This window comes from Pyxicephalus adspersus, chromosome 2 (assembly GCF_032062135.1).
Source record: "Pyxicephalus adspersus chromosome 2, UCB_Pads_2.0, whole genome shotgun sequence".
NCBI classification, from domain to species: Eukaryota; Metazoa; Chordata; class Amphibia; order Anura; family Pyxicephalidae; genus Pyxicephalus; species Pyxicephalus adspersus.
Genome location: NC_092859.1, coordinates 120,538,355 through 120,554,700, shown reverse-complemented (window position 1 = coordinate 120,554,700; position 16,346 = coordinate 120,538,355). Strand labels below are relative to the sequence as shown.

Below are 16,346 nucleotides of genomic sequence, written 5' to 3'. Positions count from 1 at the left end.
TATGCCTCTATCAATAAGATAAATAAAGGTCATGAAAGGTAATCATTTGTTTAGGGACCAGGTTGCGAGTGTTACCGGTATTATTACATTCTTTACTCCTTAATTTTAATTTTTAAAAGCAAATGTACTTATATTGTGTAAAGTTTTTTTTATTTTAACCTAAGATTCCAAAGCATTGCTGCATAATAAAGGTTTATTACTCCTCCGACTGCATAAGTCACCAATTTCCAATATCTTTATCTTGTGTCACATGTTCATGATCCTCTTATGCGCTCTGTGGTTTCTTCTTCCAGCCCCTATGTTGCTAGAGGGCAGAGTAGTGAGATAGGGGCTTGAGAAAGAAACCATGATGTTATGGTTACCAACTATTTGACACCTGGAAACATGCTGCATTTTGAAAATTATTCCAGCCAACATGTCTCATGAAGTTTGAGGATTTTATCCAGTGCTTGCTTCTTTCATGAGAAAGTAAAACCTGTATTTTTTTTTCTATCTACAGTGATGATGCCGCATCTTCGACCATCCTCTGTGCATGTATAGTTTCAGCATCCTGTCGTTTTGTTGCTGCCTCTAGTAAAAGTTTTGCACCAGGTCCAGGCTGGAGAGGAAGAAGGCTGGCATCACCCCCTGGAACACTATAAGGCCTCAGGAGGGTGTGTACACTTAAGATGTCCTTGAGCAGTGGCACACCAGGAGGGAAAGGTCTGGACACAAATCCTGTGGAGACCTATGACAGTGGTGATGAATGGGACATCGGTGTGGGCAATCTGATTATTGACTTGGATGCTGATTTAGAAAAAGACCAGCAGAAGCTTGAAATGTCAGGATCTAAAGAGGTGGGCATGCCAGCCCCTAATGCAGTGGCCACTTTACCTGATAACATTAAGTTTGTAACGCCTGTGCCCAGTGGCCAAAGCAAAGAATCAAAGTCAAAATCAAAAAGGAGTAAAAGTAGCAAAGATGGAGGAAGGAGCGGCCAGACGACTTCTGGACTTTTCCCATCAGGGGATGCAAGTAAAAAAGACGTGTCCGGACGGTCAGCAGATGCTGGGGGCAGCTCAGGAGTTCCCTCTTCCACAGCAGCTCCTTCTAAAGTGGGAGAAAAATCTGGGAAGGCTGCCCGGAGCTCCTCTAGTTCTAAAAAGGAAAGTGGCAAGGCCAAAAAGGACAAGAATGATGTACCTGGGGCAGGTGGAGAGAAAGAGCCTCTTGGAGTTTTGCAGCCAACCCCTGGAGTGGGGGGTCGAGGAACTACTGTACAAGAAGCAATGGGGACTGCTGTAGAGCAGCTGGGAGGGGGTATTGCTACAGACAGTGGAGGTGCAATGAGTGTTATCAAAACAGAGAATGAGGATCCTGAATTAGAAAATCGCGGATTAAAAAAAGTCAAGTCAGAGATGGTAAGCATGCATGTTTTATATATTGTTTGTCTGGCATCATTTAGTTAATATTAGGTGTTGTTCTTAAGCCCATATACATCTACATCCAAAAATGATACCTGAAAACTAAATAAGTCATGGAGAAAATATAGAAACAATGTCTCCGACAGAGACCCAGTATCTTGAGTCCTACAGTTTACTAAAAAAAAAGTGCTCTTAAGGCTTTGTTTGGGAAAAAAAATGGGAATGTTTCCGTAAGACTCAAGAGTAAACATCTTTACAAATCTTAACAAATTTTTGTTAGAATTGCTTATTTTACTTAATCGTAAATTGTTATTATTCTAACTTTAGGTCCTTCTACATGTAAAGCACATGATGTTAGCTTAGTATGTTAGTTGGCATTTCCTATTTTATACACTGTTTGTTTTAAATACATTGCACGTCTTGATTAGCATTCCTTTATTATTATCTAGCTGGCCACAATGTGGTAATTTAGCATCTGGGAGTAATGCAATATTTGGCGTGTGTTAAAAAAAAATGTAAAACACCCCCTTTTGGCACTCATGTTGAAATACCATTGGCTAAGATTTGTTATGGTTTGTGAAATGTTCATAAAAATTTCTCAATCTTTTTCCAGCCTTTAGTAAAGGCCGATATCACATTCCTACAAATAACTTATTTCCAGTTGACGTCATTTCTACTTGTCTGTTTCCAGTTGATGTCTGATATGGGATCTGTTTTAAAGAATCTTTGTATATTTTGGCTGAAGTTTTGCTGTTGATTTGGTAAACTGCATTTTACTTTCCTATTTTATGATATTTATTGTGAACACCTTTTTTGGTTCAATTTCTGCAATTGGCATAGTTGACTGTGGAAGTGCTAGACGACATTTTACCTGCAAGAATGGAAAGTAGTAATAGTAGGCTGTAAATGTGTTTTTCTTACCATTAGCGGAGTTTTATTCCGAAATACCCCATATTTTATATTCTTGTGCATTACATGTTTTTTGTTTTTGTTTTTTTTTTAAAGTCTTTGGTTTCTTTAGGTCAGGGGTGCCCAACACCTCGATGGCGATCTACTGGTTGATCGCAAAAGCACTGCGAGTCGATCGCGGAGCCCTGCCTTACCCCTCCCTGCTGTACATCTATAGGGATGCTGGGGATGTCCTTTGTCAGACAGCACCAGTAACTTTGCATCCAAGGTGTAACAGTAGGGAGTGGGGAGGGAGGCAGAGAGGGCGGCTAGGCAGTCTGAGGTGAGCAGTGCTGGGCAGCCGAGTCAGTTCGGTGTCAGGGTTTAATTACCGAGATACCTTTGTACAGATTAGCAGTTATTTTTCTTGTGCAGCACATCATTCTCCTATGACAGGTGAACTGTAGCTTTCTTGTCACTACAGTCTTGTAGTGCAATGTCTGTGCAATGTTCTGCCATTCAGTCACTTCTGTGTCATGGTCGGTACATTTATAAATAAATTTATGTTTAGCATTTTTGTTGTTGGTCGATCATTTTCACTTGGTCATTTTAAAAGTGTCTCGCAAGCCAAAAAAGTGTAGGCAACCCTGCTTTAGGCATTATGTTTTACCGAACAGGAAGGTGCTTTAAAAATGTTTCCTAACTGTACTATACCATTTATACTAAAAATATTTCAATAGTTTGTTTCCCACCTTCAAAATGCGCTAGTTTGTGAATGTTAGTTGCCCACCTACCACCACCCAAAAATTTCCCCATTTGAAATGCTTCTTGAAAGAAGCCTTGAAATTGTGTCAGGCCACTTGTTCATATAACAGCTTCGAAAGCTGTTGTGCATTCAGCTGCTGCTTCTACACACTGGTAGAATATATTTTCCTCTTACAGTCACAGTAGATCAAGCCCTGCACTGTAATATTATTATTAATATTACACAGTATTTATACAGCGCCATCATATTACGCAGTGCTGTACAAAGTCCGTAGTCGTGTTACTAACTGTACCTCAAAGAAGTTCACAATCTAATGTCCCTACCCTAATCATATTTCATTAATACAATCTAAGGTCAGTTTTTTTGGGGGAAGCCAATTAACCTCACTGCATGTTTTTGTGATGTGGCAGGAAACCATAGTACCCGGAGGAAACCCACACAGACACGGGGAGAACCTGCAAACTCCATGCAGATAGTGTCCTGGCCAAGATTCGTACCTGGGACCTAGCACTGCAAAGGCCGGAGTGCTAACCACAGCCACCATGCAGCACTTTAACATTGTCTTGTTTAAAAATGGTGCCCACTGGTGAAAATCTGTGAGGTCCACAAAATTCAACCCTCAAGATGGTGTCAGGTCAGTAGTGTAAGGCTGAATCAGATTGTTCTTGTCTAATAATCGCCTCAAGCCTATTATCAGACAAGAATCTGGCGTGTGTACACTGCTCGTCCGACGTTATTTATGGATCCACCCTGGTAGATTCATGAACAAAAAACAATCGTAATAGAAATGAAGGGGAGAGAACGCAGTGAGGTGCCGCTCAGTCATTCTTCCCCCTACCACTGTATGTACAGCACTCGTTCAGTCTTTTGTTGTTGGAAAGGATTGCGAAAGATACTTTCCAATGACAATTATTGAACGTGTGTATGCAGTTTTAGGCTAATTTTCACTTGGAATTTATTTCCATGTAATACACATAGTGGGACACAATGAGTGTTTCACAGGGGCCTCTCATTTCCTCAGTTATTGATATACTTAAGGCTTTTCAATAATTGTTTTTTGCCAGTGAACATTTTGTAGAAAACCTATTTACTAACTTTTTAAATGTCAGCTCCAGTAGTTTTATCAGACTGATGAAATCATTTTCCAATCTCCTTCAGCCAGAGTTTGCTTCTCTCATGTCCTCTCTCTTTCGAAGGAAACATGAGTCGTATTTAGGCTGCTCATTGCTGACTTAGTGAAAACAAAGCACTACTTGTTGGTGTGTTATGTCAACTGTTACTTAGTGTGTCTAGGCTAAAAAAATGCATGTTGGCAATATATGTATATTGTCTAATGTTTAGTCTCCTAGATTGTCAGCTCTTTAGCGCAGGGTCCTCTCATCCTGTGTCACTGTCTGTATCTGTGTGTCATGTGCAATCCCTATTTATTGTACAATACTGTGTAATATGTTGGCCTCATATAAATCCTGTATAATACAAGTTACAGAAAATTGCCTCAAATCCACATAGATATAGAGATATGTTAAGTTAATAGACATAGAGATATGTTAACTTATGTTGTAGATGTTATCTTTTGGTCATAACTTGGTTCTGTAGTTTTGCAGAAACCCAGAACTAAGCAACTCTGTTAACATTTCTTCAGGACAGAATAGGTAGATTTGTCAGATCAAACATAGAGTTGGAAGGTTTTTTGACTCATTTAAAAAAAAACAAAAAACAAAAAACGTCAGAGCAATTACATACTCGGAATATTTTATCTTCACCCCTGTACTTCCATAGCCTGTTCAGTACATTTATGGCCAGCAATGCAATATACCATCCATCATTGTTCATTTCATTAGATACAACTGTCCAACTGGTTAAAGCAAAAAAGGAATCGGTTCATCACATAGCAGAAACCTATTGCAATCAAGCATGTACTGTAGGTATTGTTAAAATGACCAACTATTGTTCAAACATCATCAGAATGGGGAAAGAAGTGATTTAAGTGGCATTAAACAGGGCATGGTTGTGGGTGCCAGGCCTAGTGGTCTGAGTATTTTGTAAATGGCTGATTTTAGTTGCGATTCTTCATACACAACAATCATTAGGGTTTATTTTCTTGGGAAAATATCCCGTGACAGGCGGGTCTCCAGATTAAAATGTATTGGTATTGCCAGAGGTCAGATGAGAATGACCGGACTTGTTTAACGTGATAGAAAGGCAGAAGTACTCTAAATAACTAGTCATTACAATTTAGATGGGCAAAACAGCATCTCTGAAGGCAGATTGTGTTAAACATTGAAGCAGATAGGCAACATCAGTCTGATAATGACCAGTCTGGTAATGGCTTGTGTCAGCTAAGAGCAGGCACCTGGGGCTTGAATTCAGAAGACTTATAAAAATTGGATAAGAGAAAGTCAGGGCAAATCATTGTCTGGTATGACTCATTTCTATTCCTCCTTTGACATTTGAACGGAGTGGTCAGAATTTCGTGAACAACCTGAACTCTGAACACTGAAATGAATCCATCCTGCCATGTATCAGTGATTCATGCTGGTGGTGATGGTGTGATGGTGTGGGGGATATTTTCATGGCACCCTTTGGGTCCCTTTGTACCAATTTGGCATTGTTTAAATGCCACAACCTAGTTTAGGATTGTTAGCAAATATATAAATCCCTTTATGATTTCAGTGTAGCCATCTTCCGGTGGCTACTTGCAGCCGGGTAACACTCTGTGTCGCACAGTTTACTGTATGTTTTCTCACATTGGTGTTTTGAAGATGACAATGAGTTCACTTGGTGGCCCACATAGTCATTAGATCACTATCCGTACTTTTCCCATGATTTGGTACAGGAGCCTTGCATCGTGGACGTGCAGCTGCCAAATTTACGGCAAATGTGTGATACTGTCATGTCTATGTGTACCAAGATTCTATACCTTGCTTGAGTCTACTCCTCAAAGTGGCTGGTAAATGCAGCTGTTCGAACATCATTATTGGTCCGACTGGGGTGTATATCACGAACTTTAGACTAAAAAACCCTTACTGCAACTTTGCTTAAGGTAGTACTAACCCCCCCTTGCTCCATTGGAATGGCATAACACCATTGCATGCTCACATTCATGTTAGCTGAGCTCCCCTTACAAAGACAACTTCTTGTTTGTACATAGGTTGTTTTCACACCATCGTGATGCTTCTCCTCGCTGCTTTAAAGTCTATGCAAAGTCAAAAAATAAGGCTGCTGTTCACAGGTTTCAAATGAAGCAACAGGTCCTAATTTTAAAGCAATGTAAGTAAAATAAATTTGTCATTAGGATTCTCATTCGTTGGCTGTTGTGACATTCTTGGGTAGGCTTGTCTTCACGACTCCTGCAGTAACTTGTATTTGTGTATGGCTTGCCAGGGTTTTTTCAATTTAATTGGTTTGGGTGTGTTGGCAAAGGGGATTTATGTTTCCTGAAATGGCAAACAAATGGTGTATTTTACTAGTTCAGATGAAAGTAGTTGTATAGGTAGGTGTATTGTTCTTAAAACAAAACAGGTCTGACAATGGTCTTTGCAATATTGATAAATTCTTGGCTAGAAGCAGGTATTGTGGAGTGTTACATTTTTAAAACTAAACTAAACAAAACGGCATAAAAAAAAAAATCCACTTACCTTCAATCCCGCACGGCAGTCTGATAGCTCCGGGGGTGTCCTGCATCAGGTCCCACATCGTCCTGGAGCCGGCTCTCCGGGCACCGCCATCTTCTTTTCTTCTTCCTACGCCACCCGACCTAGATGCAAGATCGGGTGACGTAGAATGAAAAAAAAAAACAATCTCACTGCGCACGGCATATTTTTTTTTTTTTTGCGCCAAAAGGCTGCTCCTGCGCATTCCTGAGATGTTCAGACATGTGCAGAAGGAGCGCCCAAGAGCCTCCCGGGATGCCTGACGTAGGTATCTCAGGAGGCTTGCGCTCCCATTTTTTTCTCGACCGCCTAGGTAATGGAGAATCAGGGGGTGGTGCTTCGTCTTTTTTTTTTTTTTTTTTTTAATATTTTTTTTTTTTAAAAAAAAAGGTTGTTGCAACAAAAAGAAAACGCACACAGAATTTTTTACTCCACATAAAAGGGTAGACAACCCTCTTACCTAAAGTGAAAAATGTGAGTTTAGGTACGCCTGAAGGTATACATCTGAAAGTATTTCTTATTCAACAGCCCAGCTCGTTCTGCTCCCTTCTCCCAGCATTAAACTGGTTTCTTACCAGGCTTTTAATATCTAATACAAACAGTTAAGGTACATGGGACAGTGAGGATTAGAATGCCAACACCACACTCACAGGTGTGTTCAGGACCGGTCTCTTGGCAGCTGTGCTCCTTTCTGCTGGCTTTTACATCCTGTAATGTAGGTGCTGGCAGAAATAGCCTCAGTAGCAGCTGTTCACAAGGTAAGTGTTCATTTCTCTGGCCAAGTTTTAACATGTACAGGCCGCTGAAAACGTAATTATATAGCATGTTCTTTTACAGGCGGTCTTCAGTTTGAACTGCATAGTAAGGAGTCACCTTAATAATATGAAAATATTAACTGCCTAGACACACATGTATAACAAATGGATCATTTGATAAAGGCGTTGAAGTGTTTAAAAAAAAATGTTAATGTTAAATGGTAATCAGATTACAAACCTCTCGGTAATGTTAATAAGACAGATTGGGGGGGGGGGGGGGTATCCTTTTCCCACAATGGCTATGCTCTGTCTGAGGAAGGTGACATCAAAGGATGCTATTGAGCCTCACACGAGTGCCTGCCATTCCCACTTTGTAGCTGCTGACAGAACTCTGGCCGCTTGCCACTTCCATCTTCTTTCTCTCCTGCCTCTTTCCAACACCCTAGGGAGGGTCATTTCCAGAGGTCCAAGAATACAGAACTTGTCAGCAGCTAAGGAAAATGGGAGGGAGGGGGGACAGATGCCAGCAAGATGGACCGATGAGAGTTGGCAGCTACAGCCAGATGTCAGCCACGGTCACGTAGCCGGACTAATAAAAGTGTGAGACAGTTTGCTACGCTGCTAAATATCCCTCAGGGAGCAGAGAAGTGTTTCCAGATAGAACTGCCACGCTCAGGCGATCACTGTAGCTTAGAGCTGCTGCTTTTACACATTTGGAAAGAGTTTTTGTGTTACTGTTATTTTTTTATGTTGTTAAGGCTTGCTTTCTAATGCTGTATATAAATGTATAATATCTGAAAAACCACTTGGGATTGATGATGGAATCGGGACGTGCAAAGACATTGTTTTGGAAGGTTTCATGCTAGGAGTGAGTTTATTATGTAAATGTCACCCATATAAGAGCTATTTTTTAGTTAAGCCACTTAGGAGCTAAGCTCCATGTAGATGTAAAAAGGAATAAATCACCTCTTATAGATTTAATATTCCATACAGTCCACAGCCTGGACCAAGCAGAATGGGTTAGTTAATTTACATATTTCAAGAGTGAAATTTGCTGGAGAAACGTATAGTTAACAGCCTTTATTTTCTTCATTTTACTGTTGTCATATCTTTAAAAGTTTCACAAAAACTCTGCAGAGCTGCAGCTATACTCTGCTCAAACCTCCAAATACACCAGTGAATACATATATAGAAGCTGATAAAGTGGGGCTGTAGGATTTTTCTGTTTATTTAGCCCAGGGATTTACATGGCTGTGGCACGACTTTGTGTACTGCCGTTGAGCAATACAATGGTGTAAATTTCTCTAAGCTTGTAATTTACCAGTGAAGGAGTAGCAACATACTGATGAAGCTATCTTTCTGCTCTTATGTCAACACTTGTAACACACATGATTGGTTTCTAGGTCTGCACCTCCCTTTCCCAGTCAGAATTGCAATTGGGGATTAAAGACAAATTCGTTTTTTTTTTTTTTTAATGTTGTAACTAGGTTTGTTTTTTATCATTCCGTGCTAAAGGCAAATTCATTCTATCTTACTGGCAACCAGAATTTTTTTTTATCATTTTATCAGGTTTTTATCATTTTTTTCTGAAATCATTATACAGCAGAGGCAGCTAGTGGTCTATCTGCAAAGTATTGGACTATTTCAGTATATTATGAATTCAGAAAGTGAAAATTTCAGTGACCGTTTGCGGTTGCAGAAAAAAAAATCCAAACACTGGTGGTTTTATATTCAAATGTAAGAACATTGATTTTTTTTTTTTTTTTTTTACTGTGATTTAGATGGGTTGCAATCCTAGAAGCCATTTGTATCCTATCAATCCTAGATGTAAACGCAGCAATGCACAGACGATCATTGTCACATTCCCTTTTAAATACAGACTGCAAATAAAATGGCTACGAACACTGGTTTGATTTTGATATTAGAATAGATAAACCCTCTAGCATCCTGTAAGGTAAATGAGGTTTAAAAAAAGTCTTAAGTGCTTGGAGGCACTGTAGGCAGGAAGATGGATGAGAGCCAGGGATTTATTCGGGGTTGTAACTGTTTTGGAAAACCGGATTAGGCAACTTTCAAGATCTTGTTTATATGGTGAGAAGGATTCTTAGTGAGGCAGCAACTTCAATTTGATGTTAATGCACAAACACAATTCAGGATCATAGCAGGTAAGATATAAGGGGTCTGGGAAATGAGAAGACATCAATCTCTAAAGTCAGTGCAGAGACAATCTAAGCCTACTTTTAGATATATAACTTTCAAAGCATATGGTTTAGGATCACTGTGTGTTTAATTTCAGAGGAGAGGTTTTGTGTACTTGCTCATTATAAAAACCAAATATTTGATGCTGGGGATGTGTAATAAAACATATTGATAATATACCAAACATAACAAATGTGATATTTTGGGGACCAGACTCGGGTGGTTTAGTTCATGTACAAGGAACCCAGTTTCCTATGCAAATAAATATATGTATATATTGCCGAAAATTCCACAGTGTTTGCCATTTTTTCTTACAATATTGATAATATAGAATTATGTCTAAAATTTGAATGCCCTGTTGAAATTTTTGAAAATGAAGCTATTTAGTACATTACACTTTACCATACCAGCCTATGCATGGCATCAATGGCATTTTAATAACCTTTAAGATGCCAGAGAAATTCCCTAACCCCTAGCAGCTGTTATTTGGAAATGTGTCTTATTTTGTCTGTCCTCTGCAGCCTGGTGAAAGTAATTACTTCTCTGCTGTTATTTGTTACTGAATTTCAAGCCTGTCTTTGCAAGTAGTAAAGCCACTGTACCTTAAAAAAATATATTTGCTGTGCTTTTGTATTGCTTCTTGACAGAATTGAATGCATAAATACAGTTTAATATGCATTATGTTTATTAAATAAAAAATTGTTGGCATATTGGCTTTACTAAGCCAATAGTGTGATGGGAGAACCACCTGAGTTTCTGATAAATAAAGAGTAAGGGTGACCTTGTCTAAACTGTTGTGATTAGTAAGTGGGATGGTTATTGCAAAGACCACCATGAGCATATAATATAATACATGGTACAATGTGTGCTGCAGTGTATTGAATTTAAAAATAGAACCCCAACACACAAATGCAGTAGATACTAATACTAATACGTGTCTTCAGCACCCCAGAGCTCAAAACTGCCAGCCTTGGGGTAAACCGTATTCCACCAACACTCTTTCCTAGTGCAATGTTCTCCCCAGACCCCTTTTAGCTGGGTACACCACCTGGCAAAAAGGGTCTGAGAAGACTTTTCAGTAACAACCTGGCTGTTTTTGGGTGAGTACTGAGAAGTTTCTTCACAATATAGGGGCCACCACCCACCGTATATTAGTTCGCTAATGAACAGTCCTTTCCTAAATTTGAACTAATGTTTCACTTCAAAACCTAAGATCAGACAGGTCTTTTATTTTAGAAGGCACAAGTGATGTCCTTTCTGCAGTAAATACCCTTACCTGTTGTTGTATGGCTTACCATCTTCTGGTTCCGAACTTTGGTCATCCAAGCTGGTATGACAAAACTCTCACACATGTGAGTGGGATTGCATTTTATTCTGGCAGCCCCTGGAGATACCTGAATACCAAGATCATTTGCTGAGCTGAACATGCACAGTTTTGTGCTTTTGACAAGGAAGATAACTGGCAGGCAGGTAAATGTGTTGTATTGCATACCAGAGTTCCTGCTTTAGGAGCTGAAACTGTTCTGTCAGGTGCATTCGGGGCCCATCACATTATGTACAATGTGCAGCACTCATAGCGCAACTCTGTGCAAAAGAAAATCACATCCTATCTTTGCCTTCTATTTGCTTTAAATGTTTGTTTTTGAAGTAAAAATGTTCTATAAATAGTTATAAAAATGTAATTGTGGAAAAGATCCTGAGCGTCTTTTAATCAATGGTGATAGGACTTTGTGTATAGTGGTAAGACTAGATGGCCACGCTCCATTATAATGCTCTGAGTTTAAACTTTAAGTTTTTTTTTTTCCTGGGTGGTATCAGACCCCTGCAGCTATCTTGGGACTTGTTGAAGAACGATGGAAAATATTTCTCACATTTTTATTTTTTAACTTGTTTTTCAAACATGAGTCCACACAAAATGTACTCATTCAGCAGCAAGACCTCTTTTAAACTTCCAGTCCTATGGCAATTGTGCAGCTCTCATTGTATTCCCTGTAATTTACAAGACATGAAATGAAGTAGGCTTGCTGTAATGGCGTTAATAGGTCGGTGGCAGAATTGCCCTTTTAGCTGGACTGACCCTGTAAGTGACTTTGTAATGTCTGGGACATTAACCTTTATCTGTTTGGTAACTGTTTTGTGTTGTAATGATTGGGGATATTATAGCTTTTTGTCCCGCATGCTGCCTTCTGTAACAGATTTAGTAATAGTAAAATGTCTGTGAGTGTGAAAAGTGTTGGCTGCTCCTTCTATACATGATTCCTTTACTTCCAGGCCGCTCTTGGCCTTCCTAGACCCAGTTCTTCACTAGGCTGCGGGAACTCATCCAGGATCTGAGCTGATCCTCTCTGGAATGCAACTCTAATGCTTTTTTAATCTGTAGATTTATTGTTGTTGGCTGGGAGAGCCCTAAGCTGGCAGGATGCCACAGTAACCCCTTCCTGAGACACAGTAACAAGGAGGAGACATGTTCAGCACAATCAACAACAAAAAAAAGCCTCAAGGATTTCAAGAATTAGAAACATTGCAGAAATTACTATTCTGTTCAGCCAGATATAACCGCAAAGCCCCAACTCAACAGATGCGTGCAGTTTGCTGTCAAGACATAACCCTACCCTCTAGGTTAAGTTACTGTGATATAATGTCATGGCACAGTTTGTATTCCAGTAAAGTTATTGGAAATGATTATATTTCTGTAACTTATTTGTCCTATTTCCTGTTGCAGACTAATGACTCGGCTTTGCATTTATAACCCTTGAGTTGTTGAGTTACACAAGCCTTTCTTGATTTATTTTTTTAAATTTTTTTTACCATGTGGGGACCCTTTAAAATAACTTTCATGTCTTCAGGGAACCCCTGCTGTAATTTTATATTCACAGGTCAAGGTATATTCGGGCAGTGGGAAGAAGTTCTCTTACAATGGCAAACATTGGGTTAGTCTAAGACTGCAACCTTCCAATAAAAGCTGGTTTATTGCTTGTTTAAAAAATTTTGTTGAATAACATCAATATTAATATATTTTACGTGTGTTTCCAGCAGATATAACTTCTAGGTTTCTTTTCACTTTATCGAATTCCATCTTATCTCTTATTGAAATGAGACATTTGCATAACTCAGTAAGCAATTTACTCTCAAGGGTAAAGGTCTTATTCCTTCCCTTCTTCTTCTCTTTTAAGATGGCTTTGTACAAGGATTCAGTCAAGGACACTAAAAGGGAGCGGCTTCTGACAAAACCCCCAGTGCCCTGTAAATTTGATGTCATGGGTGCATCTTGTATAAAATGTTTAACTCAAGACTATACATTTTCTTATTAAATCGTTTTACAGATCCCTGAAATTGTAAGTTTACAATTTCTGCCAATTCAGTTGTGCCCAGTACTTGGCTTGAATTTCCATAGTGATCAGCAAAGTATCTATTTTAATGTCGGTTTGAAACCTGCTCTCATTTTCCAGTGGGTACTAAAGCCCCGCCCTCTTGTCAGATGACCTATTTTGAAACATTCCACCGACTGAATGTCAACGGTCATACCAGTTGTTGTTCATCACATATTCACCAGATGGGCAATGCTCAGGACAAGAATGTGAATCTCATTGAGGTAAAGTTATTCACAAGTTATGTGAATCTCATTGAGGTAAAAAAACTCAAATAGCTTAAAATTTGGAGCTATGGCTCCTGGGTGGATTGGCTGATTGAGGGATCTGTTCCTTCAAGGAAATGTTTCTGATGCTCAACGCACAACAGACAGTTAAGTATCAAAAATCTTTTGGCTATGTACAAATCTGATGATTATCACCTAAGGTGACCAGTCGTTCACTTCTCAGGAAACCTCTGACATATATGGCGGTCACTTAATGTCGTTCTTGGATCTGTCACAACGGACCCATGAAGGATCACTATACAAGTCGAGAGGAGAGCACAGCACGGTGCCACTCGCTTGGTCTCCTCCCCTCTCTATAGAACAGAAAGGACGCTGTGTGTACAGTGCTCATTTGTTCATCTGTCACTGGAAATGATCATAAAAGATATTTTCCAACAGTGAAAATATACTGTGTGTACGCAGCCTAAGGCACTGATATTTACTGCTGTAAGGGTTGTTTTGGGAGATGGCCAGATCGTGGTCCTTGTGTGAAGTCTCATGTAACCTTGCCAAATGGTAATTTGAGCCCAGGGTCATAAGGGTCTTAAGCTTGATCACAAGCTAGTGCTGTGGGTGTCCCTTCCCTCTTGTGTTGTGAATGATCCCTGGGGGAACAGTATTCATTGCCCAAATTATTGCTTAATATGTAAACAAATTATCTACTGTTACAAGCTTTACTTATGTTAGAGATTTACATTGTACCATAGTTGCCATTTTAAAATCCCAACTGTATGCCAGTTTAATGCTAATCCATACTAATTTTATATTTGTCAGCCTTTTGTAAACACCTTTATTATTTTATTATCAAACAGTATTTATATAGCGCCAACATATTTTACACCGCTGTAGGTTTAATAGGGCTTCAAATTGGTCTTATGCTACTTTTTCTGATCGTCTTGATTTTTGAATCTGTGGTAGGTGCGCACAATATTTTTGAAGCTAAATCCTGGTGCAGTTTTTAGAATTTGGGCATATACTGTCACCTGTAGTGTTGAGTTGCTTTATTCCTGGTATTACTCTAATCATTAGTGCAGAGGCTTACCTGTTTGGCTTTAATTTCTTGTGCAGAAAGCCAGGGATTGGATCCAGCCATAGAAGGAAAAAAAAGAAAAATAAATTTGGTTCCTTGCTGAATAGACCCATGATCCGGGATCCATGGTGTACTACACCTTCCAGATTAGGCAACCTGTTTTTATGGAGGCTCAACAAGCAATAGCCGGGGCTTGGAGTATAGAGAATGGCCTTCAGTGAAGTTAAGTCTAGACTTGATGTATTTATGGTTAATGAGGACCTGACCAGCATTTTGACTGACACCCACAACCGTTTTTTGGAGGTGTGGGACCCCTGAATTGTTTACAGTCTTCCTACTCCCTGGTGCTCCGCGGCCCTTCAAGAGCTTGCTGGCTTTAGTATTTATTTTGTATTCTGTTTTCAGTGGTATTCTGGAGGATCTGCAGGCATCAGGCACAGACTCTACCATTGGGAAGAAAGTACTAACGAGGTCTTTGAGGCAGAAAATCAGGACCATAATTATTAGCAATCCTTAAATCGGTCAAATTGCTATTGAATTAATCATCTTTACAGGTTTACATAACTGTGTGTGCACCTGGTCAAAGGAGCTAAGTACGGCACCTGTGGAAAGATCTGTTGTTGCCCATTACTGTAGCAAATGGGGCTCTGAATTACTCACAGCTTCTTGTTGCTAGTATTGACAACTGCCTTCTTAAATATGCCTTGTTTTCTCCTGGGTACTGACTGTAACGTGTGTCTCATAGCTAAGGAGAGTGTTTATTTGTTTCTCACATTAACAAAACCAGCTTAACCAGCTTTTGTGACCGTCACCAATGAAGCTACTAAGTGTAAGTAAAAATGTCAAATTCCAATACTCGCAGATCCATGCTAATGTGACCTTTTTATTTTTATTTTTTTTCATAACCCTCTTGTAGTAGTGCATAAAGCTGGTTTGGGGTTCCATACACTCCATACACTAGCAGATTGCAAAACATCCAGCATGTTTCCAGCAATTCCAGACTGTGGGAAACTTGTTTTATGTAACCTGCTGCAGCTACTACTTTCTGTACATTGCTGCTGCCCATGGAGCACTTTTAAGTATTTGCTTATTTTCAGGTTCTTTAGTCTTTTTTTACCTTTGTTGTGTCCTGTACATTATTCATAACATAGAGGGCCAATACTATGTGTAGGGAACTTAAGGATTGTATATTGTTGTCAGTCTGTAAATGCTTGCAGGAAGGGAGAGCATTACTAAACCTTACTTGTTATCGAGTGCGTACATAGGTAATTTTACCCGGTTATTAGCTGGAACTCTATTTTGTTTCAATCAAGTTTATTAACATTTTTATAACAAAAATACTACAATAAACATGGTTAAATAAACATGAATGCGTACAAGTGGATATAGCATACAAATTTGTACAAAACAGTACAAAGGAACCAGAGGTAATGTCCATAAGTAACAACATACAATCGGTTACAAAAAATGACCATTTAGTCAAGAACATTTACCCTACCCATAAAGGTGGAAGGGAAAATTTTATAACACATTGTTTATAACACAAGGGGGTGGGGAACTTGAACTCTTTTTTTTAATGCTTCACAAAATAGGTCATTGGTGGGTTCTTTGAAGGCAAGACTAGAGGATGCTTGTGGTTGTACTTCTATGATGGAGGAATAGACCTTCACTATCTTAGCATGGTGTTGTACACAATACAATACACAGTCTTGATGACTGGATCACTGTATGAAATGCAATATTTAGCACAGTGTTGTGTATTGCCTGCTGTGTAGTACTGACAGCGACACGCCAATGGTCCAACCACTCCCAAAACCAGAGCATACCAATAGCGCTGACCTATTTAAATTAGCACTCACTTCTGTACCCAGGGTATACCAATTGCTATATGTGTGGATGCTATGCAGATTTTTTTTTTTTTTATATATATTAGCTGATATTAAGTAAACATGGGATTCATATTAGAATAGCTTTAAAAGCAGCTTTAAAAAGGAAAAAGGCATATGATTGGCAGAAAT

At 39.3% G+C, this 16,346-nt stretch overlaps 1 protein-coding gene across 8 annotated transcripts in view; it reads left to right on the top strand.

Moving 5' to 3' along the window:
• Positions 1 to 16,346, top strand: part of ZNF609 (zinc finger protein 609) — a 45,324-nt gene that overhangs the window by 9,885 nt on the left and 19,093 nt on the right. For all 8 annotated transcript variants that reach the window (XM_072402205.1, XM_072402212.1, XM_072402208.1 and 5 more), the window contains exon 2: positions 500 to 1,400. In XM_072402205.1, the coding sequence (XP_072258306.1) occupies positions 669 to 1,400 (732 nt within the window). In that variant the 5' untranslated portion in view covers positions 500 to 668. The remainder of the gene's footprint in view (positions 1 to 499; positions 1,401 to 16,346) is intronic.